The sequence below is a fragment of the Salvelinus fontinalis genome, chromosome 26, assembly GCF_029448725.1.
Source record: "Salvelinus fontinalis isolate EN_2023a chromosome 26, ASM2944872v1, whole genome shotgun sequence".
In the NCBI taxonomy this organism is placed as follows: Eukaryota; Metazoa; Chordata; class Actinopteri; order Salmoniformes; family Salmonidae; genus Salvelinus; species Salvelinus fontinalis.
Window position 1 is genome coordinate 36039654 of NC_074690.1, and position 26224 is coordinate 36065877.

A 26224-nucleotide genomic window follows, 5' to 3' on the forward strand; every position below is an offset into this window, starting at 1 on the left:
AAAAAATATCCGACAGGAGTTTAATAATAATAATAATAATAATAAACATGAAGATAACACAAAATAGGAAGCATGTACTGAACGTAACCAAAACCAATACTGCCTAATGACTGAGGCTACAGAGGGCTATATGGAGGGAGTGTAATCAGGGTGGTGATGAAGTCCAGGTGTGCTTAACGATGGGGAGCAAGCAGGTGGTTAGTAGATGGCAACTTCGAGCTCTGGGGGAGGGAGCAGGAGTAGGCGTGACATAGGCCTACTTTACTTGCTTAAAAAGGTTGGAAACCTGGTTAGTGAAAGATAAAATAACTGGATAAACTACCTCTGAATGATAACGCAATCACCCAAAAGACAGCAGAGAGATAAGTTAATTAATTGAAGTTGTTCAGATATTAAATTCAGTCTTGGGATGAGACGTTAAACCAATGTCCTAAACATTTTATCTGTCTCATCTACATTTTTTAAGTCACTAACAAAAGTAAGAGTTGATCTAATATTAAGTCGTTTTGAAAAAGTTAGTAATATAATCTAAGTAAGTTATAAACGTTATAAATCTATAAACGTTTCATATATACACTGCTCAAAAAAATAAAGGGAACACTTAAACAACACAATGTAACTCCAAGTCAATCACACTTCTGTGAAATCAAACTGTCCACTTAGGAAGCAACACTGATTGACAATAAATTTCACATGCTGTTGTGCAAATGGAATAGACAAAAGGTGGATATTATAGGCAATTAGCAAGACTCCCCCAAAAAAGGAGTGATTCTGCAGGTGGTGACCACAGACCACTTCTCAGTTCCTATGCTTCCTGGCTGATGTTTTGGTCACTTTTGAATGCTGGCGGTGCTCTCACTCTAGTGGTAGCATGAGACGGAGTCTACAACCCACACAAGTGGCTCAGGTAGTGCAGTTCATCCAGGATGGCACATCAATGCGAGCTGTAGGAGGGCAACAACCCAGCAGCAGGACCGCTACCTCCGCCTTTGTGCAAGGAGGTGCACTGCCAGCGCCCTGCAAAATGACCTCCAGCAGGCCACAAATGTGCATGTGTCTGCTCAAACGGTCAGAAACAGACTCCATGAGGGTGGTATGAGGCCCCGACGTCCACAGGTGGGGGTTGTGCTTACAGCCCAACCCCGTGCAGAACGTTTGGCATTTGCCAGAGAACACCAAGATTGGCAAATTCGCCACTGGCCCCCTGTGCTCTTCACAGATGAAAGCAGGTTCACACTGAGCACATGAGCACATGTGACAGACGTGACAGAGTCTGGAGACGCCGTGGAGAACGTTCTGCTGCCTGCAACATCCTCCAGCATGACCGGTTTGGCGATGGGTCAGTCATGGTGTGGGGTGGCATTTCTTTGTGGGGCCGCACAGCCCTCCATGTGCTCGCCAGAGGTAGCCTGACTGCCAATAGGTACCGAGATGAGATCCTCAGACCCCTTGTGAGACCATATGCTGACACATGCACATTTGTGGCCTGCTGGAGGTCATTTTGCAGGGCGCTGGCAGTGCACCTCCTTGCACAAAGGCGGAGGTAGCGGTCCTGCTGCTGGGTTGTTGCCCTCCTACGGCCTCCTCCACGTCTCCTGATGTACTGGCCTGTCTCCTGGTAGCGCCTCCATGCTCTGGACACTACGCTGACAGACACAGCAAACCTTTTTGCCACAGCTCGCATTGATGTGCCATCCTGGATGAACTGCACTACCTGAGCCACTTGTGTGGGTTGTAGACTTCGTCTCGTGCTACCACTAGAGTGAGAGCACCGCCAGCATTCAAAAGTGACCAAAACATCAGCCAGGAAGCATAGGAACTGAGAAGTGGTCTGTGGTCACCACCTGCAGAATCACTCCTTTTTTGGGGGTGTCTTGCTAATTGCCTATAATTTCCACCTTTTGTCTATTCCATTTGCACAACAGCATGTGAAATTTATTGTCAATCAGTGTTGCTTCCTAACTGGACAGTTTGATTTCACAGAAGTGTGATTGACTTGGAGTTACATTGTGTTGTTTAAGTGTTCCCTTTATTTTTTGAGCAGTGTATATACCATTAGAGGAGCCTAAAGATATATAATCAGTTTTGAATAATGCAGTCAAATTTAAGGTGAGTGTGTTTGGGGGAAACTGCCCCGCTCCAATGCAAATCAATGGTACCTAAATTAGTATTTTCCAAATCATGTCCAAATCATCTACAATTAACTTAATTGAGTTAAACAGTCATTTTTTCTGATGCTTTAGGATTATTTGGACATGATTTGGCGCGAAAATTAGAAAAGGCACCTTACATCAAAACCTCATCATAGTGAGGATATTAATAGTGAGATGCGCAATGATTTAATTAATTAAAAGGAGTCAGAGTAAATAAGTATTTTATCAATTAATAATCTGTTCTGTTTTTTGGATGTCCACATTGTTCAAAGGATGTAGGCCTAACCACCATGGTGCTTTTCACACAATCAGCTCTTCTGCAGAATCTTTACATGGATATGTGTCAAATTGTATGTACTCCCCCTGTGACCACAGCACCAACACCTCAAAGTGTGTCTTTTAGCTGATCAGTGGTTACATCACCTCTAGAACCTTCAATCAATTCCAATAAAAAATGGTCTGGGTTCTGAAATAGAAACCTCTCAAAGACAAAAGGACTGTGATCTGAGTTCATATTTCGCGAATGTATTTTTTGGGTGCTCTTAGTTGTTAATGCGTTTTTGACATCAAACATTTGGTGCTACGTGGACTTAGTGCTAGGCATCCTGAGACAGTAAAATGAACCTGCCATGCCAAAACTGCAAAGGAATGTTACAGGTAGAAACTAGACAAAAACAAATCCCCCAAATGAAAAAGGGAGGATGGATTCTTAGAGGAACACCAATCAATGTTCCACTTGCTGATGACATTAGGGGGGGCGATATGTCACACTCTCTGCCAATGCAATTGAGCGGTGGCGAGGAGCTTAGTGGCAAATTAGATGAAAGATTGTCAACATGCCAGGGGAACACAGAGACACCGATCGATCAGGCCAGCCTGGGAATAACTAATTACCCTGGCTGCAAGAGGTTCTGAGGTGCTGTTGGAGCCACAGAGAAACCAGATCACATCCTAGCAATTTCCTACTCCATTAGCTCTCACTCACTCTTAATATTTCTTACTCCTTTCATTAGGCATAGGCCTACATGTGTTACGTAAAATACAGACTCTGGCATGTTGAAATGTGATGGCAGAGGTTTATGGATGAGTGTGAGAGTGTAGGTGAAAATGGTGGCGAGGGAGAGATGAGAAAAGAGGAGGGGTTTGGGGATTGAAACAGAGGTCGGTGGGAAAGAATAGAGAGAGGGATGGGGAAAGAGAGAAGACAGAGAAGTGTGTGACGGAAACGGAGTGGTGTAGAAAGCAAAAGAGGGGATAATAGACGCCTATAATAGTTTGCTACAGGGAGCTAGACAAGTGGCAAATCAGACATTCACTACAATTATAGGAAAACCACACAGAAGTAAGTTGCCTTCCCCTCTCCTTCACTCTTCAAGTCTGCAATTACATTCAAACCCAACTACTGATCATTAAATCAGGCTCAGCTCAGTTCAGCAATCGCTCCACCACACCCTCTGATTTCAACATGAGTGGTGGCTCCATTTGGGTTGGGTACCAGCTCTGAAAGTAGCCGTGCTTAGCAAACTACACTATCATCCATCACATGCGACCTTGAAGATGCATGGAAGAGAACTGTAGTAGTAGAGGCAGGGAAACAGAGACAGAGCCAAGGCAAGTCATCATAAATATGAGAATTGCAAGTTAGGCTTATGTTCAAGAGCCGGCAAAGTGGTGCAGCCTGATGTTGACTGTCCCTCTGCTGACCCCGTTTTATGGTGACTTTGACCCCCACAAATATTTTGTTTAGGGGATAGATCAACTTTAATATTGCAAGATAGATTGTAGCTTCCATCAATGTAATTGTCTGCATCACTTCCAATCCCCCATCTATTTTTTTTGCAAGTATATATACATACAGTACCAGTCAAACGTTTGGAGACACCTACTAATTCAAGGGTTTTTCTTGATTTTTACTCTTTCTACATTGTAGAATAATAGTGAAGATATCAAAATGATGAAGTAAAACATGAAATCATGACAGACAAGTTCCTTACTTTTTCCTCCTTACACTTCCTCTTCCATTTTTGCTGTAATTTTGCAAGTAGTTGGTTGTAATTTTGGGTGAGCAGACATTTCCATGTGTTTTTGTTAGCTGCATGTGTCACATTACTCAACGAGTCCTATTTATGATATACGTAATTTACGAAGATTATACATTTTTAAAAACATTCTTAAAAAAAAATGTTTTTTTAAAATCAATTAGTATATTTGAGTTTACCCACAATATTTGTTGTATTATTTTTCTGTATTTTCTGGTCGATTAAATGGAAATTGCAAATATACAGGTTGCCTTTGTCGTACTACTCTGACCAAGGTCAGATCAAACGAGTTGATGGCGACTGTGTAAAACAAGTTCACCCAATGCAATTAGTGAGGACAGGGACGTGTGGCTGACTGGACGTATCTAGCAGTGAGGGGGGATTGTAAGGGCTACAGAAAGACGAAGAGGTGGTTAATTAGGAAAGGGGCTCTGCTTTGTCAGGGATAATGAATGTTGGCAGCCACGGTAGAGGACACGAGAGAGAAAGTCGCTTTACAGACTTAAAGCTCTCCCCCTCCTTTAATAAATAAAGTATATGTCCAACAATATCTTGATCATTGTAGATAATAGCTATAAGATGGAAGTGGTGGTTATATAATAAATACATTCACGTGACATCATTAGAGATAATATTAACAGGAACTGAACTCTCAATAAAACCTGTGAAAGCAGGCCAGCGCTCAAGGAGAACTCATCCCCGTTGGACAACCTCTCCCAGTGTGTGTGTGCGCACAGTAGGCTCCTGACTCCCTCCCCATGATAACTGCCATGAGCTGTTGTTGTCTTCATAATTCTACAAATCCTTGACAGCATTTATTTTATTTTCATTCTCCTGCTATCCAAAAACTGGTCTCTGATTCTTCTCCCTGCTGTCTCCTCTTTGTCACGGTTTTTCCATGAATTTGGTCTAAAGAATGTAAGGTATGCTACGCAATTGAAAGTCAAGGACATTCTTTGTAGTAGATGTATGGCGTGTGACAAGTGTGCCCTCTTGTGGAATTCTAGCACTATGGCGGAAAGTTCCACACAAAGAAAAGAGGCAAAAATTTTATATTTATTTAGCAAATATAATAAAATCATATTTCAATTAAAATCATTATGTGAAAGCTTCTCTTACATAATACTATCTTATACAGTACCTTACTACAATTACTACCATACTACAATACTGACATTTCTACAGAGTCTGGAAATAATCTAGTAGCTCTTTCCCTTTCTTCATTTCATACACTACTACTAGTCCAGTGTAGCTCAGTTGGTAGAGCATGGTGCTTGCAACGCCAGGGTTGTGGGTTCGATTCCCATGGGGGACCAGTATGAAAATGTATGCTCTCACTACTGTAAGTAGCTCTGGTTAAGAGTGTGTGCTAAATGACTAAAATGTACTGTACTGTCATACTGGCCTTGACTTGTGTGATCATGACACACACCCTCTCTCCCACACAAGTGTGTGCATGGACACACAACTGAGATGATAATGAACATCAATTCAATCAAGTTTTATATGTCAGATAAAGTTGATGTGTCCCAACATTAAAAAAACTACAGCTCCAATCCTGATTTGTAAAAACTAAATCTCCTTGGTGTTCACAACCACTACATTTTTACATGTACAGTCTGTGAGTCCACCATTTCTTGGAATCTTGTAGGCCTAGGAGTTAAAGTGCATTGTCAAGGTGACCGAAGACAGAGGCACTAGTAGAGTAGGCACTTATTGACAGATGATTTCTGATAGGTTGGCTGGTAGACTGTGTCCTATTCTCTTCTGATTGGGTGAAAGTTAGGGAGTTAAGGAGGATGATTAAGAGTACTGCTGAGTGAATTTCTGGTGGAACTCCTTCACTTTAGCCAGTAAGATCTTCAGCTTGTCTATGGGCGGCAGAATGGTCATCCTGGAACAAGTAGGGAGAAAATGAAAGAACATCATTAAAGAGCTGTAAAATAAATAGTATACTCCACACCTTGGTAATCTACTACAGGTTGGACTTTGAACAGATGGCAGTGCATTGGAAATGATGGACTTTGGGATGTACATCAAAAAGATCCAGTTTCACCATAACGTACTATGCCAATTTTACGCTGAGAGAGGTTGTGACATCATGTTTGAGTAAACTGGGTTGGCCATACCTGAAGTGGTAGGTCCCGTCTTTCTGTCCAAAGCCACTTCCCGGCACCAGACAGATGCCAGTCTCCTCCAACATCTTCATACAGTAGAACATGTCTGGTGCCTGGCCCAGAGCCTGGAGAGAGAAGCACAAATGACAGTATTAAAGCAGATTCAGAAGCATATGTGAATTACGGTATTGCAGTAGGTTCACACGTCCATAGAGTACGTATTTAACAACCAGATTTTTACTAAAAGATTTTGTTTAAAATGTCTTGCTTAATGTTTTTAGCCCTTTTTATTAAACTTTTTCTTTTAATGGTTGCTCACAATGTAAAGAGCGTTGTGGTTTTTACGTCTGTAAACGAAAAGTGCTCTACAAATGCAATTTATCATTATTATTCAAATAAAATGGAAATTAATTTCCTAAATTTGACTTGTTTCAGTTCCTAACAGCAGAGCAGAAGTAATTAGGGCTGACTAACCTTCGCCTCCTTGATGGCTTTCTGAGGCAGGCTGATGTTGGGGAATGAGTACATGGCTCCCTGGACAGGGTTACAGGTGATCCCAGGTACAGTGTTCAGAATTTCCTCTGTCAACTTGGCCTTCTCTGCCAGCAGCCTGAGGGTAGCTGTTCGCTCCTGGACACAGGGAAGACCGTGTGTGTGTGTGTGTGTGTGTGTGTGTGTTTGATTTTGCGAATGGGCCACATACAGTGAGATCCGAAATTATTGACACCCTTCACAAAGATGAACAAAAATGAATTATTTATTTTATACTGTCAAATACTGATCTACAGTACTAGTCAAAGGTTTGAACACACCTACTCATTCAAGGGTTTTTCTTTATTTGTACTATTTTCTACATTGTAGAATTATAGTGAACACATCAACACTATGAAATAACACATGGAATCATGTAGTAACCAAAAAAGTGTTAAACAAATCAAAATATATTTTGTATTTGAGATTCTTCAAAGTAGCCACCCTTCGCTTTGATGACAGCTTTGCACACTCTTGACGTTCTCTTAAACCAGCTTCATGATGTAGTCACCCTGGAATGTATTTCAATTAACAGGTGTGCCTTGTTAAAAGTTGATTTGTGGAATTTCTTTCCTTCTTAATGCATTTGAGCCAATCAATTGTTTTGTGACAAGGTAGGGGTGGTATACAGAAGATAGCCCTACTTGGTAAAAGACCAAGTCCATATTATTGCAAGAACAGCTCAAATAAGCACAGAGAAACGCAAGTCCATCATTACTTTAGGACCTTTTTTTTATTTCTTTACCTTTCTTTAACTAGGCAAGTCAGTTAAGAACAAATTCTTATTTACAATGACAGCCTACTCCACCCAAACATGGACGACACTGGGCCAATTGTGCGCCGCCCTATGGGACTCCCAATCACGGCCGGATGTGATACAGCCTGGATTCAAACCAGGTACAGTAGTGACGCCTCTTGCACTGAGATGCAGTGCCTTAGACCGCTGCACCACTCGGGAGCCCAATGAAGGTCAGTCAATCCGGAACATTACAAGAACTTTGAAAGTTTCTTCAAATGCAGTCGCAAAAACCATCAAGCGCTATGATGAAACTGGCTCTCATGCGGACCGCCACAGGCAAGGAAGACCCAGAGTTACCTCTGCTGCAGAGGATTTGTTTATTAGAGTTACCAGCCTCAGAAATTGCAGCCCAAATAAATGCTTCACAGATTTCAAGTAACAGACACATCTCAACATCAACTGTTCAGAGGAGACTGCGTGAATCAGGTTTTCATGGTCGAATTGCTGCAAAGAAACCACTACTAAAGGACAGCAGTAAGAAGAAGAGACTTTCTTGGGAAACACGAGCAAAGGACATTAGACCGGTGGAAATCTGTCCTTTGGTCAGATGAGTCCAAATGAGAGATTTTTGGTTCCAACCGTCGTGTCTTTGTGAGATGCAGAGTAGGTGAATGGATGATCTCCGCATATGTGGTTCTCACCATGAAGCATGGAGGAGGAGGTGTGATGGTGTGGGGATGCTTTGCTGGTGACACTGTCTGTGATTTATTTCCAATTCAAGGCACACTTAACCAGCATGGCTACCACAACATTCTGCAGCAATACGCCATCCCATCTGGTTTGCGCTAAGTGGGACTATCATTTGTTTTTCAACAGAACAATGACCCAATATTTTATATTTGAGATTAAACACTTTTTGGGTTACTACATGATTCGATATGTGTTATTTCATAGTATTGATGTCTATTATTCTACAATGTAGAAAAAGAATATTTAAAAAATAAAGCAAAATCCTTGAATGACTAGGTGTGTGCAAATTTTTGACTGGTACTGTATATTGTACGCAAAAAAAATACAATTGCCTAGAGAAAGCATAAAGTAATGTTTTTTTTCCCCTCAAAAATGAACTCTCATACATTACCAATACATCACCTTGCGAGGATAACAGCACTGAGCCTTTTTCTAAAATGTTCTTAGCTCATTCCCCCATACAGAATCCTTCCAGATCCTTGATATCCTTCGTCTGCGATTATAGACTGCCCTCTTCAATTCAAACCACAGGTTTTCAATGGGTTCCAAGTCTGGAGACTGAGATGGCTTTTGCAAAATGGAAACTTTGTGTCCAATTAACAATGTATTTGTGGATTTTAATGTGTGCTTGGGGATATTGTCTTGCTGTAAGATCCACTTGTGGCCAAGTTTCAGCCTCCTGGCAGAGAAGAACAGGTTTTAGGATAACATGTCCTGGTACTGGGTAAAGTTCATGATGCCATTGGAAGCTAAATAGCCCCAAAATATTCAAGATCGACCACCATATTTTACAGTAGGTATGGGGTTCTTTTGCACTTATGCATTCTCATTTCGACACCAAACCCACCACTGGTGTGCGTGGCAAAATAGCTCTATTTTCATGTCATTTGCCCAAAGCACCCGTTTCAACCCAAGTGCCAATGCCGTTTAACCAACTCCATGTGTTTACATTTGTTAGAAGATGTGAAAATAGAGCTCTTAGGCCACGCACACCAGTGGTGGGTTTGGCATCTAAATGAGAATGCATGAGCAGAAAATAACCCCATACCTACTGTAAACTATGGTGGTCGATCTTTGATGTTATGTGGTTTGAATTGAAGAGGGCAGTCCATAAACGTAGACGAAGGATATCAAGGCAGAGGCAACCATTTTGAAAACAGAGGTGTCAATCATTTTTACCCCTACCTTTTTGAGAAAAAAGTTTTACTTGTTAAACAAAATCTATGTCTCTGAGCAAATGTATTAGTATAAAATAATATAATTTCCCCAATTTTTTGGAGCACACAATTTTGCTCAGTATTTGTTTTATTTATTCACACAGTCATTTTTTCTCATCTTTATCAAGGGTGTCAATCCTTTCGGACCCAACTGTATATTAAATATGTGTCCCTATCAATGTTAACAGTCGGGTAAGTCATTTTTGATAAAATAAATGTCTGCTAAATAACCATATAACCAAATGATTACCTTCATGAAGGTGGTATAGGAAGGTTCTCCTGGCTGTGGGGAGTTGACCACCAGGTCCATTAGAGCCTGACCAGGGACAGGGGGACACAGTCTGACCGACACCAGCTTAGTGAGCTGGTCTTTCACTTCTGGGTCCATGTTGATCACCTCCATGTAACCCCCACGGAAACCACACCTGGGTGAGCGAAAGGGGGAGACCAGTTACAGTACAGTGGCTCATAAGGCCACCGTACCATCACCGTACCATTAATATATCTATTGGTAATACAATATATAGTGGTTTAAATTAAATCATATAATGGTTGATATGTCAAGTCAGGTTACTGAATATTGATCTTGAGGTTTCTACAGAAAATAATGCAGAGTCATACTCTTGGCCTGTTGGTATATTCGTTGTGAACGGTTCAGGGTATGAGCATGAAGGAGCGAGAGAGGGAGAAAATGTCTTACTCTCCCATGTAGCACTTGGAGGTGGAGTGGAAAGATACCAGTTCTACAGTGTTCGAGTACTGTGGTCCCAACTCAAACAGCACCTTCTTAAAGGAGTGGAACTGGCAACCCTCCGCGTACACATTATCCTGGTACACCTGAGGGACAGGAGAGGAGGGAAGGGGATGTTAGTAGGTTACGTAAAGGTAAGCACAGTTGAAATTGTGTTTATGAGGAGGTTACCTCTGCTGCAGATGATTCGTTTATTAGAGTTACCAGCCTCAGAAATTGCAGCCAAAATAAATGCTTCACAGAGTTCAAGTAACAGACATCTCAACATCAACTGTTCAGAGGAGACTGTGTGAATCAGGCCTTCATGGTCTAATTGCTGCAAAGAAACCACTACTAAAGGACACCAATAAGAAGAAGAGACTTGCTTGGACCAAGAAACACAAGCAATGGACATTAGACCAGTGGAAATCTATTCTTTGGTCTGATGAGTCCAAATTAAAGATTTTTGGTGTCTTTGTGAAATGCATAGTAGGTGAACGGATGATCTCTGCATGTGTAGTTCCCACCGTGAATTATGGAGGAGGTGTGATGGTGTGGGTGTGCTTTTCTGGTGACACTGTCAGTGATTTATTTAGAATTCAAGGCACACTTAACAAGCATGGCTACCACGGCATTCTGCAGCAATACCACATGAATTAATATGTGTAATTTCATAGTTTTGATTTGGGCTTGTAGTAGATTGTATAACAGGTGGCAGACAATGTATGACAGGAAGACTTGTGAACTATATTGTCATTGTTTCTGAGAGGAGGAGGGACATTTATGACGAAATGTGAGGTATATAGACCAATGTACAGGAAATGATAGGCAGAGCGTTCCCGTGAATAAACATTTTACTTTTGTAGACTGGGCTTCTGTCTGTTTTTATTTCTATCAGTATCTTATAAATCCTGATATAGCAGACAAAGTAATTTAATTTAATTGGTTAAAGAACATGAGAACTTAATTCTCCTAACATAGGCCTAAAGGCTATTTTGTTTGGTATTAAACCATCACAGTCAGAAAAGGTGAAGAATGTATTCTGCAATGATCATGGAAATATAATAAATAATTGGAAAGAAATGTCTAATTATTTTAGAACGCAAAGATAAAATGTATATATTTTCACACTTCTCACTAACAGCAAATGATTGCATCTTGTTATTATATTTAGCAACATATTTTTTTTGTTATGAATAAGTCATCATATATTCCCTATTTGCAAAAAGCTACTAGGCTACTTTTGACTTGTTGCAATGCAATACTTGAACCATGAGAAACTGTGTGTATACGTGGTCTGAAGTTTGCGTGATGATTAGCATATTCTTACATCAAGTTCAGATTTTAGAAATGACAATTCTTCTGTGAAAACTGGCACACGCATGTTTTGGGGCATATTTAATAGGCACTCAACCTTTATAAATGAGGCCCCAGTTCGTGACCTTGCCTGATTAGTTTACCTCATCAGCCATCAGGAAGAGATGCTCCTTAGCAGCGAATCGGATCACATCCTCAATGCACTGTCTACTCTGGACCTGACCTATTACAGAGGAGGAGAGGGAAAGGTTCAGATTCATATTGGCAGAAATTGACATTTTGGTTTATGTCTAAGTGGGATCTATGTCCTCTGGCGCCGTCTAGTGACATGACTGGGAGGACTGTGAAATCCCTATGTCAACCTCTACATGACGCATCATGAATTCCGTATGTGTTAAGCTTTAGCTACTTACCAGTGGGGTTTCCAGGGTTGATGATGCAGAGGACTTTGGGGTTGCAGTGCTTCCTGGCCTCCGCTAGGGAGCGCTCCAGCTCACTGAGGTCCATGCTCCAGCACTTCTCCTCGTTCAGGTAGTAGTTGACCTGCACAGCGCCCAGCTCAGCCAGAGCAGCCGAGTACAGAGGGTACTGAGGGATGGAGATCATCACCCCTGTCTTCGACGCACCCTCACTACACACCAACAGCTTCAGCATAGTCTGGGAGAGAGAGGGGAGCGAAGGAGGACTGATGGGTGCATCTCAAGTCTAGAGTCCTCAACGCTCTCCTCCTGCCCTCCCCTTTATCTGCAGTGAGAAGTTTACTTGAAAAATCGAATTGTTTGATTTTTGAGTTTTTACCACGATGCCGTCACTGGCGCCGGTGGTGAGGTAGACGTTGTCTGGGTCACAGGGCACGCCCCCGTCCCGAAGCTCGATGTAGCGAGCTACGTCCTGCCGCACACAGTCTATACCCTGACTGGCACTGTACGCACCTTAGAGAGCGAGAGGGAGAGAGAGAAAGACTCAATACACTGCGACTCTCCAGGATCGGGGTTGGCCACCCTAGACTGCGAAAGGTCATTCATTGCTTATGCAGACACTAACAGGCTGACACAGGCTTATTGGCTAAAATATCCCCTTTGTGTATTTTATCTTAACTTACATCCTTCCAATACACAATCAATCAAGTATCTGAACAACATACCCAAACTACTCCCTCCACAAGCCTGCAGAATGCGGCGCGCTCTGCTTTTGGCATCCTCTGGAAACATATTGTCTTTCAAGAGTTCCGGATAGGAGCAGAGTGCCAAGACCTTGAAGAGGAAGAGAGGACAGCGAGAGCTAGGTGAGGAACAGACAGGAGTTGATGCAGGATAATGTACACAAATCTGCATGAATCTGCATGAAAATGTCATTATGTGATTTTGCCATAGACAGAATGGTTTCAAATGATAAAGGAGAATGAAAGACACCCTGTAATCAAAAATAGAGTTGTTTTAGATAAATGGATTGGAACATAGGGAATAAAAGCAGACCTGGCGGAAGAAGGTGATTGGCTGCTGGCCCATGGCATGGGCGTCACCGATATTGGCCTTGATGACCTCAGTGAAGGGCTTCTTCACTCCCTGCAGGACAGAGAAACAAGACAGAAAACAATGAGAGAAGCAGAGAGAGGATGAAACAATTAGGGCAAGGAAGAAAGAGATGGATGAATACAATGTGTTCTTGGGAAACACTCTTCACGCCACTTCGATACCGAAGTGACTTTTTCATAGAAGGTTAGGGCAACTTGCGCAGCAGGTTAGGAGACTGAGGTTAAGGTTAGGAAAATGGTTAGGGATAGCAAAAGTGCTCTTTGTATCGAACTGGCGTGAAAAGAGTGTGTCCCATGCGTTCTTGGGTCACAGGTGTGTGCAGGGGATAAAGGCAGTCCAATACGTTACTTTATTCTTTATAACCTCATAATTAACAATTTATAACTACTTATCTGAGCGTGTCCGCCTAAGTAAGACATGAGTATGAGGTCACTTCCTGCTAGAATATGAGGTCACGTCTAAAGGTAACCCGGTACCGGGCCGAAAAATGAATGGAAGTGAATGGGGCAGTTCCACATCAAAGGTATACAGATAATTCCACATTGAACTTTTCTTTTTTTTCTGAGCTTTCTTACGGTATATCTCTCAGATATTTGACAGACACTTCAAAACATACTTCCTTTATTTTTTACACTGTTTTTCCATGTATGAATCTGTTATTCAATGCGTTTCTATAAGCTAATAGGCCAAATTCAATATTTCATCAAATATTTTTTTTATATATATTTTTCCTAAAATTCAAAATAAAATAGCTAAATGATCCTTGGTATGACCATCGTAAAACAATTCCAGATGTTAGTTTAGTAAAAACCCAGACCCTAGCCCTTAGACCTTTAAATAGACAACCCTTAAAGCCAAACAGCTCTTCATAATTTCCTTTGCCATGTGTTTTTACTTAAACTCTCAAGCACAAATACAAAATCAGGTATAGTCTTTGCCAGGAGAAATGACTTGGCAGCCTGCATTGGTTTAATATGTGCTTTCCTCATCCCTTGCGTCTAGGTCCTAAAATGTAGGACATCACCGGAGACCTTTTGCCAGGCCGTCCTTGTCCTTAATTGACTTGCCTGGTTAAATAAAGATTACATTAAATAAAACCATAAGAAAAAGATAAAACACATGAGTGACAGAATTCAATTTGAGCTTTTCCAATGTTAGGGTTTCCAACTGTACACACTTACCTACAAACACAAACACATCATGTGCGTCTGTGTGTTTGGGAGTAGAGTGGAGGAAGTCAAAACAAGAATTTGTTCAGCCCAACTACTGTATATTAACATATTTAAAGGAGAGAAAATGCTGTCTGGAAAGCAAAAGGAAACACACAGTCCCATGCTGGCTGCTGCCTGGAAGGCTTGTCAAGTGTTATATCAGCTGGTTTCCAGCTGTAGAAACAGACGATAAGTGTAAAGTAGGTGTCAAATGCGGTGTAAAAAAACAGACTGCATAACAGAACTGGTCATGGAGAAGAGGCAAAAATAATTCATTTGGGGAGGTTGTCAAGAAATGTCCTTATAAGCAAAGAAAAATGCCACTACTTCTTTCAATATCTGAGAACAGTCAAGAGGTTGAAAGTATCTCCTGGATGGACAACGGAACTAAACTGGCCAAGAACACAGACTCCTCAGTGAGTGTCCAGATGCTTGGTATTTGACAACATGGACAGCGATCAGTGGCCACAAGTGGAACTCATTCAAACCCAGTGGGAAGCAAAGCAGCCCTGCTGTTGTTCTACCCACCAGAGACATTTATCCAATCTAATTGGGCCAGCTGGACCAGCAATGACCTCAAAGTTCACAACAGAAAATAAACCTCCTACACTCCCATTGGTCACACGACAGAGGTGTCTCTCAGTTCAGACCAATCACAAACAGCAAGGGAGTGACACCCACTGAATACAAAGGACCTCCTCCCATTCCATTCATACTGAGAGTAGAGAGGGGTTTTACATTTTACTGCAACGAGATATGTTGCAACAACCAAAAAATCAACATTTCCCAAGTGACGAGAGTACGTTTTATATAAAAAAATGTGTACAAAAATCAGTCCCCCTCTTTTTCTGGGAACTTTAAATGTATTTTTAAGTCTTCTAAATGCTTCTAATCATGTATTTATCTCAGGGAGTCTTTTTACATTGTCACATAAAGACCACATAGCAGGCCCCTTGTTGAAAAACCTTCACTGATTAGGCCATGTGGCTCTTGTCAGAGTACTGCCTATGGCATGTTCTTCATAAGATGATTGAGACTAGCCTACAGTTGATTTTTCCCACTCTCTCTCTACCTCCTTACCCAGTTCTCTCGTTTTTCTTTTGCTCTTTCTGCGTGTGTAAGTTTATTTGCGTCTTTTTCTGTCTCTGGTAAGTAGCATTATAATTGGTCTGGCAAAACAAATTCAAAGTCTGGCAAAAGAAAGTTACATCAGAATGGCTACTAGTTTACTCTTCAAAATTAGCGAAGTAGTAGAGGCAGGACATGAAATGTGATGTCTTTCATTCATTAAAGAAAGTCAGTGTGCCGTGTTACTCAGCAATCCTCCTGCAGTCTCCATGGAGACCACTGAGGTGGTACAAGGTATCTCCGTGGGCCTCTAGCCTGGTCCTAGAGCTGTTACTGGGTTGAAGTTGTTTTCTCACATTCTACTTAGTGTTTTTTCTCTTCCTGCTAGGCTAAGAGGGGAATTAACTAATGACGACAATTTAAGTCGTATCAGGTTTCAGGAAATGTTCCTGAACTTGATCTGCACCTGAAACATTACAGTTCATCTGAGCCCTCAAAATAGGCATGTGTGTTAGTCGGAGAAAATAGAGAGGGGTTGAAAAGGGGATAGAGAAGGAGTGGAGAAAAAGATTGTGTGTGAAAGTGGGTGTTCCTTTTTTAAAGCAAGCAAGTGAATGTAGGCTTTGTGCCCTGTTTTCACAAAGAAATCTAACACCCATCAGAGCTCAGTATGAAAATCAGGTTAGACTTGGAATAGCCTACAGCTAGTTCACCTGATACAGCACAGATGAACAAGTTTGATGTTTTAGACTTATATTTGGAGGTTCCCCTAAATAACAAAACAGACTTGTTTTCAAATATATATATATATATATATATATATATATACCTTTATTTAACTAGGCAAGTCAGTTAAGAACAAATTCTTATTTACAATGATGGCCTACCCCGGCCAAACACGGACGACGTTGGGACAATTGTGTGCCGCCCTATGGGACTCCCAATCACGGCCGGATGTGATACAGCCTGGATTTACATGTGCTCAATATGATATAAGGACGTACTAACGTCTTATTAAACCCCTGTAGACTTCTGAAAGACAAAATCAATCAAATGAAATCCTATTTTATTTGTCACATTCGCCGAATACAACAGGTGTAGTAGACCTTACCGTGAAATGCTTACTACAAGCCCTAACCAACAATGCAGTTCAAGAAATAAAGTTTAAAAAATATTTACTAAATAAAATGGAGTAAAAAATAAAATAAAAAGTAACACAATAAAATAACAATAACGAGGCTATATACAGGGGGCACCGGGACCGAGTCAATGTTCGGGGGTACAGGTTAGTCGAGGAAATTTGTATATATAGTTAGGGGTAAAGTGACTATCCATAGATAATAAAGAAAATGTGGGCCTTCCTCTGACACCCTGCCAGGTATATAGGTCCTGGATGGCAGGAAGTTTGGCCCAAGTGATGAACTGGGCCTTACACACTACCCTCTGTAGCGCCTTACGGTCGGATGCCGAGCAGTTGCCAAACCAGGCGGTGATACAACCGATCAGGATGATCTCGATGGTGCAGCTGTAGAACTTTTTGAGGATCTGGGGACCCATGCCAAATCTTTTCAGCCTCCAAGGGGGAAAAGGTGTTGTCGTGCCCTCTTCACGACTGTCTTGGTGTGTTTGGACCATGATAGTTTGCTGGTGATGTGGACACCAAGGAACTTGAAACTCTTGACCCGCTCCACTACATTATGTTAATGGGGGCCTGTTCGACCCGCCTTTTCCTGTAGTCCATGATCAGCTCCTTTGTCTTGCTCACATTGAGGGAGAGGTTGTTGTCCTGGCACCACACTGCCAGTTCTCTGACCTCCTCCCTATAGGCTGTCTCATCGTTGTCGGTGATCAGGCCTACCACTGTTGTGTCGTCAGCAAACTTAATGATGCAGTTGGAGTCATGCTTGGCCACACAGTCGTGGGTGAACAGGGAGTACAGGAGGGGACTAAGCACGCACCCCTGAGGGGCCCCAGTGTTGAGGATCAGCATGGCAGATGTGTTGTTGCCTACCCTTACCACCTGGGGGCGGCTCTTCAGGAAGTCTAGGATCCAGTTGCAGAGGGAGGTGTTTAGTCCCAAGTTCATTAGCTTAGTGATGAGCTTTGTGGGCACTATGGTGTTGAACATTGAGCTGAGGTCGATGAACAGCATTCTCACATAGGTGTTCCTTTTGTCCAGGTGGGAGTGTGGAGTGCAATTGAGATTGTGTCATCTGTGGGTCTGTTGGGGCGGTATTCGAATTAGAGTGGGTCTAGGGTTTCCGAGATGATGGTGTTGATGTGAGCAAGGACCAGCCTTTCAAAGCACTTCGTGGCTAACAATATGAGTGCTATGGGGCGATAGTCATTTAGGGTGGTTACCATCACTTTCTTGGGTACAGGCACTATTGTGGTCTGCTTAAAGCATGTAGGTATTACAGACTCAGTCAGGGAGAGGTTGAAAATGTCAGTGAAGACACTTGCCAGTTGGTCCGCACATGCTCTGAGTACATGTCTTAGTAATCCGTCTGGGCCCTGTGGCCTTGTGAATGTTGACCTGTTAAGGTCTTTCTCACATCGGCTACGGAGAGTGTGATCACACAGTCATCCGGAACAGCTGGTACTCTCATGCATGCTTCAGTGTTGCTTGCCTCGAAGCGAGCATAAAAGACATTTAGCTCGTCTGGTAGACTCGCGTCACTGGGTAGCTCATGGCTGGGTTTCCCTATGTAGTCCATATTAGTTTGCAAGCCCTGCCACATCCGACAACACTTTGCCTGTTTGATGGTTTGTCTGAGGGCATAGCAGGATTTCTTATAAGCGTCCGGATCCCGCTCCTTGAAAGTGGCAGCTCTAGCCTTTAGCTCGGTGCAGATGTTGCCTGCAATCCATGGCTTCTGGTTGGGATATGTATGTATGGTCACTGTGGGGACAACATTGTCGATGCACTTATTAATGAAGCCGGTGACTGAGATGGTATACTCCTCAATGACATTGGATGAATCACGGAACATATTCCAGTCTGTGCTAGCGAAACAGTCCTGTAGCATAGCATCCGCGTCATCTGACCACTTCCGTATTGAGCGAGTCACTGGTACTTCCTGCTGTAGTTTTTGCTTGTTAGCAGGAATCAGGAGGATAGAATTATGGTCAGATTTGCCAAATGGAGGGCGAGGGAGAGCTTTGTATGCGTCTCTGTGTGTGGAGTAAATGTGGTCTATAGTTTTTTCCCTCTGGTTGCACATGTAACATGCCTGCATTAAAGTCCCCGGCCACTAGGAGTGCCGCTTCTAGATGAGCATTTTCTTGTTTGCTTATGGTTTTATACAGCTTGTTGAGTGCGGTCTTAGTACCAGCATCGGTTTGTGGTGGTGAGTAGACAGCTACGAATAATATAGATGAAAACTCTCTTGGTAAATAGTGTGGTCTAAAGCTTATCATGAGGAACTCTACCTCAGGCGAACAATACCTTGAGACTTCTTTAATATTAGACATTGCGCACCAGCTGTTATTGAAAAATAAATGCCCCCACCCCTCATCTTACCAGACGTAGCGGCTCTGTCCTGCCAATGCACGGAAAACCCAGCCAGCTCTATATTATTTTTGTCGTCGTTCAGCATCGACTCGGTGAAACATAAGATATTACAGTTTTTAATATCCCTTTGGTAGGATAGTCTCGATCGCCGATCATCCAGTTTATTTTCCAGTGATTGCACGTTGGCCAATAGAACGGATGGTCGAGGCGGTTTACCTACTTGCCGACAAATTCTCACAAGGCACCCTTACCTCCGCCCCCTGTATTTCCGTCTTTTCTTCATGCGAATGACAGGGATTTGGTTCTGGTCTCGGGAAAGCAGTATATCTTTTGCGTCGGACTCATTAAAGAAAAAGTCTTTGTCCAGTTCGAGGTGAGTAGTCACTGTTCTGATGTCCAGAAGTTATTTTCGGTCATAAGAGACAGTAGCAGCAACATTATGTACAAAATAAGTTACAAACAATGTGAAAAAACTAACAAAATAGCACAGTTAATTAAAAGCCCGTAAAACGGCAGCCATCCTCTAAGGCGACATTACCGGTAATAACCAACATTCCCTAACCCAGGTTGGCTCTTGGTTGGCTGGGGTGTTTGAAGATGACTCGGAACAAATAGTAGAGAGAAAATCCATGAATCCAAATTGTATTTGGGTAAAGCCCCAGGACCATCTGGTAAAGGTCACCATAGTCATTACTATGATAGTCCCTCCACACCCCGCCGCAGCCAAAAAGCGACCCTTTCACCTCTTTCTCACACACAGAGATACACGTTGCTCGTGTTCCTGGAAAGAGCCACTCGGAGGGTCCGCTTTACACACCTGACTGAACTCAGTAAACTATGCTCTCTGGGTTTCCATGACAACCCTTGAAATGAAGTGAGAGGGGACGGGGATGGTGCAGGTAAGGGTTACACTGAGGGCAAGTACATAAAAACCAACTGGAAAATAACATTGACCTAAGAGGACTAAGTCTGACCAAAGTTTGTAACAGTGTAGACAATATCAATAGATGTAGATTGATCTTGAGAAAAACATCAAATATTGCTTTGTGTGCATGTGTACATTGTTGAAAATTGTACAGTATGATTGTAAAAATAAAATGTCAGTAGGCTACATCAAAATGTCAACAACATACCTCTTCTCTTTTGAGTGGGCTGTTAAATCTAGAAACACCACTCCACTTACTAGCAGCTGTAACATGATGACCAGCGAGTAACAACAATTTCACATAACAAATGTTGTAGGACTGGAGGGGGGCTGGCGACTCTAGGAGTGATGAGTTATTGCTTTTAAGAGAGTTAAAGGAGACTGTGGCATTGGTCTGGGGGAAAGTGAGGATTTGACCTCTGATAGATTTTATACTGTACGTCATTGTGAGCTCAGAAGTTTAAATAGAGCTGTTGTAAAAACAGACAACAGACTGAACTAAAGTGAATCACTCAGTTTGCTGTTTGACTTGTGGACTTTGATCTTGATCTTCCTCAGCTCCAATGAAAACTGATACTGTATAACCGAGAACAAACAGTGACAAGGGAGAGCGACTCAGAGGGAGAGGGCGAGGGAGATAATGAATGAGCGAGTGAGTGAGTGAGAGTGAAAGAAAGAGAGATTGGGGAGAGCGTAATCTTCAACAACATAACAAATAAGGTCTTGCCTCATCATTGTTGAACAAATCACTAGACAGGTGTCATAAGCAATCAGCGCTGTGGTGCTTTAACAGTAATTTGATTTCCGAAGAGGGGTCAATCTGCTGGTGGGTGACACACTGGGTGTGTGAGCAATGCACTCAAAAAGTATATATTTTGGTGAGCATTTAGGCTAGAGGGCAACGGGCAGAGCAAGCAAAGGGCATGACAAATGCTTCTCAAATCATTGGGAACCAGCTATTTATGACATTTTAGGGTGGGTTCAAATACTTCTATCAATTTTAACACAGAAATAGATTAGCCTAACCCGCCACAGTTCTTAATCTTAGCCTATCTATTTATTTTATAATCACCCAAGTTTGGTAGCAGACAGCAAACATGTTTGATACAGGGATAGACTTTTTTACATGCATATCTGATTGGATATAGCATTTGATTACTGAATTGTCAGCCCCAATTTACTTCGGAGTTAATCGGGAACATTTCTGGGAAATCTTTAGCTGGGGACAAGCCACCAAAATCGTCTGGTCACCCTATATCACACAAGCCTATAGGCCTAGGCTGCATGTCACTGCTGCAGTTGCAGATCCAGAAAAACGGAGCCATTGAGGCCACCGGAAACTTGTTTAAAAGTCAGACTGTTGCAATTAGTCTAGGTGAGACAGACAGCGCATGGGAATGTCAGTGAGAGATTGCATTCGCACTTTGCAAACTGCTGTATATTTCAGATTGAGAGAAACAAATGATTTGCACAATTTAAAAACAAATGGGGAAAAAAGAGAAAATAATGATTTAAGAAAGTTACATTTTATTATTAAGCATACCTCTCTCAGCTCCTTCTCGATCTGCACCGCGCGGTGCACAATGGGTCCGCGCACGGCATACTCCACATTCTTCACCTTGGGGTTCATGGTGTCGATGGTCAAAACCTTGTTCTGGGAGAACACTGCATTCTCGGTCATTTTCTCTTGGACAAGTCCACGCGGAGGTTCACTGACTCCTGAAAGTGCTCTACTCTGGGAAGAGAAAGGTGACAGCGGAGAGGGGATCATCACTGAGCGGACACCAGAGGTGAGGTGCCCGGCGGGGTATTGTGCCCCATTGCCGAAAAAACGGTAATTTCCTCTGGTTATAACGCGCAAACTTTTGGATGACAACATTTGCCCTATGCGCGAAGCAGACATGTCACAATATTATATCTCGTTACGTTAGTTGTGAAGCGCTGCGACCACCCTCACGCCCAATGAATGCACACAGACAGACAACTGTGTGTTGTCCAACTGGCAAACTTTTAAATATTTTTTTTAAGCCGGCCAGACCTTTGTACCTTACAATTTCCACAACCCTGTTATTCACAGACTGGGGCACTCTTTTCAACCTAAAATGTATGTCTGCTGCACAGTACATATATTCTAACATTCCTCCCCATGTGAGTTATATCCAACCTCCATCCCCTCATTTCCCCATTACGCACCGATAAATTGTCCGTCAGGATAAGATCTCCGGTTTCCGAAAGGACAGAAACAAGCGACACGCCTATACGAGGAGATCTGGGGCAGCTTCAAACTTTCACCCTATCCGTGCAACTCCTTCTCTTTCGATGGTCAACACACACCCGGCGGCGCGCTCTAACCTATTGGGAGGAGACTACGGACCTGGTTATTCTGTAGAAATTTAGCGCAACTCCTCCTATTTGGACACGAGCCCAGTTCTCTCACTGTTGGAGCAGCATACAGTATTTGCACGAAATGTGCACGGCGCTCGACTAGATACGTTTTAAGGGCGCTCCACTCTAGGCTAGTTCAGTTTTTAGTGTGAATGACTGAGGTTGATGTCGCTTCATCACTCCCCTTTATACCATATTTACAGTGGTGTAAAGTACTTTTAAGTAAAAATACTTTAATGGACTACTATAGTCGTTTTTGGGGGTATCTGTACTTTACTTTACTATTTATATTTTTGACAACTTTTACTTCACTATATTCGTAAAGAAAATATTGTACTTTTACTCCATACATTTTCTCTGACAACCCAAAGTACTCCTTATATTTTGAATGCTTCGTAGACCAGTAAAACTATGAAATTCACACACTTATCAAGAGAACAAGTTGTCATCCCTACTTCACTAAACACAAAGGCATCTTTTGTAAATACTTTCTGAGTGTTGGAGTGTGCCCCTGGCTATCCATACATTTTAAAAACAAGAACATGGTGCCATCTGCTTTACTGAATATAAGGAATTTGAAATGATTTATACTTTTACTTTTGATACATAAGTATATTTTAGCAACTAAATGTACTTTTGATACTTAAGTATATACTTTTAGACTTTTCCTCAAGTATTATTTTACTAGGTGACTTTCACTTTCACTTGAGTAACTTTTTTATTAAGGTATCTATACTTTTACTCAAGTATGACAATTGGGTACCTTTTCCACCACTGCATATTTAAAGCTTATATGATAGATCTTTAACATAACAAATACTACATTCAAAGGATATATCCATTCCTAAATTAAATGTTCAATGCAGCCATTTTTATCTCAATATCAAATTATTTCTGGGTAACAATTAAGTACCCTACTGTGACTGTTTTCAATTAAAATGGTCAAAATGAAACAAAAATTGCTTCTTAGCAAAGAGCAATTTCTCAAGCTACATTTTTGCTAGGACCAGTGGTGGAAAAATTACCCAATTGTCATACTTGAGTAAAAGTATAGATACCTTAATAGAATGTTGCTCAAGTAAAATTAAAAGTCACCCAGTTAAATATTACTTGAGTAAAAGTCTAAAGGTATTTGGTCCCAAATATACTTAAGTATCGAAAGTACATGTAATTGCTCAAATATACTTAAGTATCAAAAGTAAAAATTATTTTGATTAAGCAAAGCAGGTGGCACCATTTTCTTGTTTTAAAAATGTATGGATAGCCAGGGTAACACTCCAACACTCAGACATAATTTACAAATGATGCATGTGTGTTTAGTGAGTCTGCCAGATCAGAGGAAGTATGGAGGACCAGGGATGTTCTCTTGATAAGTGTGTGAATTGGATAATTTTCCAGTCCTGTTAAGCATTCAAAATGTGCCAAGTACTTTTGGGTGTCAGGGAAAATGTATGGAATAGAAAGTACATTATTTTCCTTAGGAATGTAGTGAAGTAAAAGTAGTCAAAAACATAAATAGTAAAGTAAAGTACAGATACCCCCAAAAATTACTGAAGTAGTACTTTGAAGTATTTTTACTTAAGTCATTTACACCACTGGCTAGGACTGTCTAGGAGTGGTTTGATTGGGGAGGGAAAAACTGAAAAAAAGCTGTTGGTAGAGAGGTTTGGAACTCTTTCTTATTGGTCTATTAACTCATTTATACAACAGGTGGGTTTAATCCTGGATGCTGATTGGTTAAAACAGCATTCCAGCTGGTGTCTATTCCACAAGTTTACCACCGGCTAAAGCTACGAAGTTCAAATGCTTATTTACACTGGCAAGAAAAAATATTTAAGTGCTTTTGAACAGGATATAGTAGTACTGTAAGTGCAAGGCAAACCGGTTTGAGTGTGTCAAGAATTGCAACTTTGCTGGGTTTTTCACGCTCAACAGTTTCCTGTGTGTATCAAGAATGGTCCACCACCCAAAGGACATCCAGCCAACTTGACACAACTGGAAAAAACAGCTTCTATCTCAAGGCCATCACTGTTAAACAGCCATCACTAACACAGAGAGGCTGCTGCCTACATACAGACTTGAAATCATTGGCTACTTTAATAAATGGATCACTAGTCACTTTAATAATGCCACTTTAATAATGTTTACATATCTTGCATTACTCATCTCATATGTATATATTGTATTTTATACCATCTATTGCATCTTGCCTCTGTCATTGCTCATCCATATATTTCTATGTATATATTCTTATTCCATTCCTTTACTTAGATTTGTGTGTATTAGGTAGTTGTTGTGGAATTGTTAGATTGCAGGTTAGATATTGCTGAACTGTCAGAACTAGAAGCACAAGCATTTCGCTACAATCGCAATAACATCTGCTAACCATGTGTATGTGACCAAGATGGGCCAGCATCTCTGTGGAACACTTGACACCTTGTAGAGTCTATGCCCCGACAAATTGAGTCTGTTCTGAGAGCAAAAGGTTTTCCTAATGTTTGTACATTCACTCAGAGTATTTGTTACAAGGACCGTATGAGATTAATTGGCTCCACGCTGTTATAAATGGTGATTTATAAAATAATGTAAAAACATTTTCCTGCATTGCAGTCGGTCTTTCCCTCAATGGCTTGATCTCTGTCCTCAACGGGTGTTATATAACTATGGATAACATATGATCATTAACTAATGTTATGATGGGGTTGTTATTACCTGCTACCATCTGCATACAATCTGTTAATGGTTTGCTTTGTCCTATTGCTCATCACCCTGCCCGCTATAGTGATAAAGTCCAACTTGCTCTGACACAACAAAATCTTTATCGACAGTGCCTTCAGAAAGTATTCATAACCCTTGACTTTTTCCACATATTGTTGTTACAGCCTGAATTTAAAATGGATTCAATTGAAATGTTGTTTTTTTACACTAGCCTACACACAATACACCATAATATCAAAGTAGAATGATGTTTTTGAAATGTTTACAAATTAATTAAACATTTTTAATCTGAAATGTCTTGAGTCAATAAGTATTCAACCCCTTTGTTATGGCAAGCTTGAATAAGTTCAGGAGTAAAAATGTGCTTAACATGTCACATAATAATTTGCATGGACTCACTGTGTGCAATAATAATGTTTAACATGATTTTTGAATGACTACTCAGTTGTGCAGTGAATTTCAAACACAGATTCAACCACAAAGCATTTTCCAATGCCTCGCAAAGAAGGTACAAAAAAAAGCAGCCATTGAGTACTTTGAGCATGGTAAAGTAATGAATTACACTTTGGATGGTGTTCTATACACCCAGTCACTACAAAGATACAGGTGTTCTTCCTAACCCAGTTGCCGAAACCGCTCAGCGATTTCACCATGAGACCAATGGTAACTTTAAAATAGTTACAGAGTTTAATGGCTGTGATAGGAGAAAACTGAGGATGGATCAACATTGTAGTTATTCCACAATACTAACCTAAATGACAATGAAAAGAAGGAAGTGAAAAAGCAATTACCTTTTTGTCCTGAAGAGAAAGTATTATGCTTGGGGAAAATCCAATACAACAAATTACTGAGTACCACTCTCCATATTTTCAAGCATGGTGTGGCTGCATTATGTCATGGGTATGCTTGTAATCGTTAAGGACTGGGGAGTTTTTCAGGATAAAAAATAAACGGAATGGAGCTAAGCACAGATAAAATCCTTTCCTCCAGACTGGGAGATGCTGAGATGCTGAGATGAATTTACATTTCAGCAGGACAATAACCTAAAACACAAGGCCAAATCTACACTGGAGTTTCTTACCAAGAAGACAGAGAAGGTCCCTGAGTGCCCGAGTTACAGTTTTAACTTCAATCTGCTTGAAATCAATGAAAAGACCTGAAAATGGTTGTTGAAAAAAAATGCTGGGCAAATGTTGCACAATCCAGGTGTGGAAAGCTCTTAGAGACTTACCCATAAAGACTCACAGCTGTAACCGCTGCCAGAGGTGATTCTAA

The 26224-nt window shown here is 41.4% G+C and overlaps 1 protein-coding gene across 4 annotated transcripts; it reads right to left on the reverse strand.

Moving 5' to 3' along the window:
- Positions 1-5227: 5227 nt before the first annotated feature.
- Positions 5228-22202, reverse strand: LOC129824196 (alanine aminotransferase 2-like). Of its 4 annotated transcripts, none has more exons than XM_055883654.1 (12): positions 22040-22202; positions 21390-21576; positions 13069-13158; positions 12738-12846; positions 12392-12525; positions 12007-12250; positions 11737-11816; positions 10247-10383; positions 9797-9971; positions 6784-6939; positions 6322-6434; positions 5228-6086 (listed from the first exon to the last, which is right to left on the reverse strand). In XM_055883654.1, exons 2-12 carry the CDS (start codon positions 21525-21527, stop codon positions 5996-5998), a joined length of 1467 nt encoding a protein of 488 aa, XP_055739629.1. In that variant the 5' UTR covers positions 21528-21576; positions 22040-22202; the 3' UTR covers positions 5228-5995. The 4 variants fall into 4 exon arrangements, with proteins under 4 accessions (XP_055739629.1, XP_055739628.1, XP_055739626.1 ...); XM_055883653.1 differs by having other exon boundaries at positions 21390-21581; XM_055883651.1 differs by lacking the exon at positions 22040-22202 and having other exon boundaries at positions 21390-22033.
- Positions 22203-26224: the final 4022 nt, after the last annotated feature.

Bases quoted from the DNA above. Each gene is read 5' to 3' on its own strand.
- LOC129824196 (XM_055883651.1), bottom strand. From the start codon at position 21,749: ATGTCTGCTTCGCGCATAGGGCAAATGTTGTCATCCAAAAGTTTGCGC. The intron at 6,940-9,796 runs GTAATCATTTGG...CCCTGTGTCCAG, and splicing joins CCTATACCACCTTCATGAAG to GAGCGAACAGCTACCCTCAG. The intron at 6,087-6,321 runs GTATGGCCAACC...TACTTGTTCCAG, and splicing joins GACGGGACCTACCACTTCAG to GATGACCATTCTGCCGCCCA.